Source organism: Dasypus novemcinctus (genome assembly GCF_030445035.2).
Source record: "Dasypus novemcinctus isolate mDasNov1 chromosome Y unlocalized genomic scaffold, mDasNov1.1.hap2 SUPER_Y_unloc_1, whole genome shotgun sequence".
Classification (NCBI taxonomy): Eukaryota; Metazoa; Chordata; class Mammalia; order Cingulata; family Dasypodidae; genus Dasypus; species Dasypus novemcinctus.
In genome coordinates, this window is record NW_027261977.1 from 3,766,755 (window position 1) to 3,771,943 (window position 5,189).

Consider the following 5,189-nt stretch of genomic DNA (forward strand, 5'->3'; position numbering starts at 1 on the left):
TTTATCCCTTGAACTATAAGCATGAGTGAGTTCTGGCTGTGTTTCAACTGCTGTATTGCAGAACAGCCTCAGCCTAAAAGGTGACGGCGGATTGACCGAAGTATGATCGGAGAACCAACCAACTTTGTACACACGGCTCACGTAGGATCAGGAGACCTGTTCAGTGGAATGAATTCAGTTAGCTCCATTCAGAACCAAATGCAGTCCAAGGGAGGCTATGGCGGCGGAATGTCTGCCAACGTGCAGGTGCAGCTCGTTGACACCAAGGCAGGATAGCCCCTGCGCGCTTCCCCAAAGTGTGATGGCGTCTTATTCATCCTCTTGTGATTACTCCAGTGAAATGTTACTGTTCTGCCTTGAAGAAGCTTTTATCAGAAGAATACTGCATTTTCTACAGCTGGCATGCATGCATTTGGACTCATGGACAGAGTTCTTTGGATTGTGGCTTAATTTTCAGTTTGTAAATCGATATGGATCTGATTGTAGCATGACCTTTTTTGTGAATGCTAGCACCAGTTGAATTTTTTTTTCTTTTAAACTTTTCTCTTTCCACCTCCCACCCTTCGCCTTATTGGTAAGCAAGGGTCTGCTATTATTTGTTGTCACCATTTATGTATATTTTGAAAGGTATGAGGCCCACAAGCACAATGATCATTTTCACTCATTGCAAACTTCAACAGAGTAGACATCTGCATGCTTTATGAAGTTGCTTTGTATGGAAGCCCATGGGTTGCTAGAAATTAAAATTTCTTTGCTGCCAGGGGCTGATGATACTGCTGCTATTAGAGAAAGTTTAGCTGTGGTACCAAGTCACATCGGTTTCACAGAAAAAGATAACTATAGCTTAATTATTTTAGAAGTATGACTTTTGGGTCTTTTTTATTAGAATTGCAATAAAAGAAAAGCTTGCATTCATAAGGCATTCTTTCTGTTGTAAATGTTCCATATATTTATTTTGAGAGGTGATTGTAGACAGGTGTGGTAATGCATCTGCGTGTTATGGTAACTCTCCCATCCAGTCTGTTTCTGAGTAGCATCATCTTCCTAGTTGTTTAATTACTTGGTGTACTCATTCTTTTTATTCTTGTTTTATTTTTGTTTAATATTATGGTATCCAGTTGTTTGCAGTGGCAGTTTGTTGAACTTCAGGCCTCTGCTACTAACTGTAGACCCCCAAAGACATTGATTGCCTTTCTGTATCCTACAAAATTTGGGGCCATGGTAGTTGTCAAGAGCACCACACTGACCTGGCTGAGTCATTGCCAGTGAAAACAACTGGATGTCACTTTTTATGGTATTGGTAAGAAGCCTTTGCTCAGGTTCCAAAATATGTTCATCCTTTCACAAATTGTGAACAATGTATTTTAACATTAAACAGTTCAAATATTTCTGTAAAAAAAAAGAATCCTTGAATGTCAGTAATATCAAATTTGAATTTTACCGCGGCTTCTGCTTCATCACATGGAAGTAATTAACAGTTTACTTCCCGACCACGGGAAGGGAGGGAAATACTCTCTCTCGGGAGAAAGTATTTTATCAGTAAGCCTTACAAGATATGTACCACGAAAGGAAAAATAATAATGGGAAGAGGGTGAGTATGGAAAAGCAGAACAGACGCTCCAGAAGAACGACTTCCAGGAAGTCACGGTCCTGTGAGTAAGTCCACACACGGTGATGAAGGAGCCCCTCTATCAGTCGTTTTCATTAATTGGATAGGCTCAAGAATGAAGACCCACCTTCCCCCAGGTTAGGAAAGACTTTTTTTTGGTTTCCTTGTCGTCCTCCCTGCCGTCTTTTCTCTTCAATGAGGCAGGTGTATGGGCGAGGGGGGTTTCAGTTAGGCGGCCTAGCGCCCCCAAAATGAAACTTAGGGGCAGAACAGGGCGCCTTTCCGGGCAGCGGTGCTCGGCTGCCAGGGCGCAGTTTTCCCGGCTCCGCTTAGGTTTTGTGGGCGGGATAATCGCTGCGGGCAGCCAGATCCTGTATGGCGGGGTCTGCCTCCATGGCTTAGGAAATTCCGCCCCAGAACCAGCCGGGGTCCCCGCGCGGGCCCTGACCTGACCTTCACTGAGCGCCACGCACGTTCCCCACCAGCCTGCTGGAGGTGAGCAGCGCCCTGCAGACTCGCTCCCTCGAAGGCTGGGCTGCGGGTTGCAGGCGCAGGCTTTGCTCCAGCCCAGTGTGAGGGCGGGGCAGGAGCGGGGAAGGGCAGGAGCGGGAGGGGCCAGGGCTCTGCGCCGCCGGAGGGGTGGGGGGGGGGGAGCGGCGTGGGGCGTGGAAAGCGCGGCTTTCCCCGTCACTGGCCGTCGTGCCGTCACCAAACGCTGCGCATGCGCCCAGGACGTCTCCAACGCCACAGGCTGCCGGGGCCCACCCGCGTAGCTAGGGGGCGCTGCTGTACCCGCGGGCGTGGCCTGGGGAGAGCGTGTGCGGGGTCTTTCCCTGCACCGGCCCGGGCCACATGGCGAGTGAAGCGGGTCCTGGCGAAGGCCCGGCTCCCCAGGCACGCTCAGAACAGTCCCCACAGAACTGCAGGGCAGGGGCGGAGGCACAGGCCCCAGCTGGAGGGATGGAGACGGGAGAGGCGCCCTGCGAGGAGGCCGCGGTGCTCTGGGTGGAGGAGCTGCCGGAAATGGAGGTGCTGGAGTGGAGAGTGGAGGTGGTGATGGAGGACATCGTGCGGGAGAATGTAGTGGCGGTAGTGGAGGGAGTGGCCGAAGAGCAGGAGCGAGAAGCGGAGTAGAAAAGCCTGGAGGAGGGGCAGGAGGAGTGCGGGCGGGCCCAGCCAGGGTGCGATGCCGCGGAGGCCAGGACATCCCTGCAGGCGCTGGAGGTCCTGCAGTTAGAGCTGAGCAGCCTGCAAGCCCGAGCCAACCGGGCCCTGTGCCTGCTGAAGCGCAAGCTGAAGCGGAGGCTTAAGCCGCACCTGCAGCGCAGAAGCAGCATCATCGAGGGTATTCCTGGCTTCTGGGTCAAAACCGTATCCTTGTGCAACTGCGTTTAGCTAAAGTCCAGGCGCAGGCAAAGCTCCTTTCTGGTGATAGAAAGTGCAGCTTTCTTAAGTGCAGGGAGGGAATTTGGCCGAAGAGACACAAGGAAACTTTTGGGGGTGGTGAAAATGCACTAAATCCTGTTTTGACTGGTGATTATGTGGGTGTGTACAGTTGCTGAAACTGAACAGATGAAGGGCTGTACATTTTATTGTATGTTAATTGTACCTTAATTTAAAAAGATCATAAAAGCCCTCCCTCTCCCCCCCAGAAAAAAAAAAATAAGAAAACCCTATCCTTACTGCAGTTCCATGAGGAGTGGATTAGGGATGCGGTTTGGGGGAGGAGGTCACAGCTGGGGAAGGACGCAGTCCTACCTGTGAGAGGGAGTGATGCAGGGGGAAAGAGGTCCTGTTGAGGAAAAGGGATGGATGCAACCACACACAGAGATCTTGGGAGAATAGTGATTCTATTGGTAGTTTCGTCTTCCTTCTCCATGTGTAGGATTTAGCTCTATGTACTACTTACTTCAGTGGATGCATTCAGCACATGATGTCCTAAAGAGAACACTTCTGCACCCTCCCTGGGAACTCAGAACCTGCCTTCTGTATATAATTAGTAACTTACAGACCCCCATACACTTTTGTAAGAGAGAGCTCAGGATCTCAGGAAACAGATTTTCCAAGTGTAAGAGAGCAGATGGCTGTAGGGGAACAGAAAGCCAGGGAAACAGTAGAACGAAGGTAGGCTGTGACAAAGGGTCTGATTGAAAGAGATGGTCCAGCAATGCCTAGAAATCGGTGTAGACATACACTGCTTGCATCTATCCCTTCCATCCGTAGCATGTTAAGGCTTCTTGACCCGGCGCAGATTCTGAACCACCCTCAGATGTCAGCCATCATCACTGACCAAGATGTGGACATGCTCAGCTACATGATCAATTGGGAGGTGAGTCTGGGAGCATCAGCCCTCAGGGATGAGCTAGCTATTGAAGGCAAGTGGTACTGATTCAGAACCGAATCAGGAAAAGGCTTGTTCCATAGGGAGGGGTCACCTTTCTCTACCTTTCCCTGTCAGGTGGAAGAATTCAACCATCCCAGGAAGAGCTGCAAGATCACATTTTCCTTTTGGAGCAACCCCTACTTTGAAAATGAAGCCATCATTAAGATTTACGACATTACCATCACTGGTAAGAGGTGGTTTTCTGGATGGGCCAGGCACGGAGGTGTTCAAGATCTTTTCCCTCATCTTCCTCTTCTTCCAGGATACTGGGAATTTTACTCCACTCCGATCCAATGGTTCCACACTTTTGAACACCAGGCCTACAACTGCACTCACCACTGCACCAACTTTAAGCTTTTTAACTTGTTCTCTGACCACAACTTTGCAGAATCTGATAGGATTGCTGAGGTGAGGCCATCATGGGGAGCATAAGAAATGGCCTTGGAGGGCCTCCCAGCTACTTGGGTAGTGGGAATAGGGTCCATACCCTGGTCCCACCATGCTCTTTCCGCTACCAGATCGTCTGTGAGGATCTCTGGCTGAATCCCCTGCAACACTACCCAAGGATGGAAGAGGCAAGAAGAGGGAACAGAGAGGCAGACAGGTGAGAATGGGATGCAGTGGGGGTTAAATCTGTGTGCCAGCTGCCTGGAACTCTCGGTTCTCTAGTGAAGGGTAAGAGAGAAGTGGTGAGTAACCCCAGGTCTTCAGGGAGTTATTCCAAGATAGGAACCCTGGAGTAGTGTAATGCAAACAAAGTTGTCACTAGAGAAGCTTAATCCAGCTAGAGAGCAAGTCCAGGCAAATACACTAAGATGCAGAGATAATCTTCTCCACTCCTAAGCGTAGTAACATGGGCATCAGCCCCAGTCCCAGCTCCAACATTTTGGTTTTGCTCACCCTAAGATTCTTCAGTAGCCTTCCCTTAAAAGTGTATAAATCCTTAGGGAAGTACTCCCTCCAGTGTCTCATCAATGATATTTTTTTAATCTTCAGAGTGTTCCTTGATTTTCACATCCAAGTTTTTCTTCTCAACAGCCATACAAATACAGGTAATATTGCATGGACGGTGAGGGACCATTTTGAACGTAAGAGTTAGAATTTAAAGACATCACAAGTAGAACACGGTATAGGCGGTGCAGGATATGGAGAGTTAAGACCCGGTCTTAAATTTCATTTAATAAATTCCATTTTTGA

General features: G+C 49.1%; 1 protein-coding gene across 2 annotated transcripts; it reads left to right on the forward strand.

Annotated features, from left to right (window-relative positions):
• The first annotated feature begins 2,425 nt into the window (after positions 1–2,425).
• Positions 2,426–5,189, forward strand: LOC139438591 (testis-specific Y-encoded protein 3-like). 2 transcript variants are annotated; one of them, XM_071213679.1, is made up of 5 exons: positions 2,560–2,980; positions 3,861–3,938; positions 4,068–4,179; positions 4,255–4,400; positions 4,511–4,712. In XM_071213679.1, exons 2-5 carry the CDS (start codon positions 3,879–3,881, stop codon positions 4,598–4,600), a joined length of 408 nt encoding a protein of 135 aa, XP_071069780.1. In that variant the 5' UTR covers positions 2,560–2,980; positions 3,861–3,878; the 3' UTR covers positions 4,601–4,712. The 2 variants fall into 2 exon arrangements, with proteins under 2 accessions (XP_071069779.1, XP_071069780.1); XM_071213678.1 differs by having other exon boundaries at positions 2,426–3,938; positions 4,511–5,189.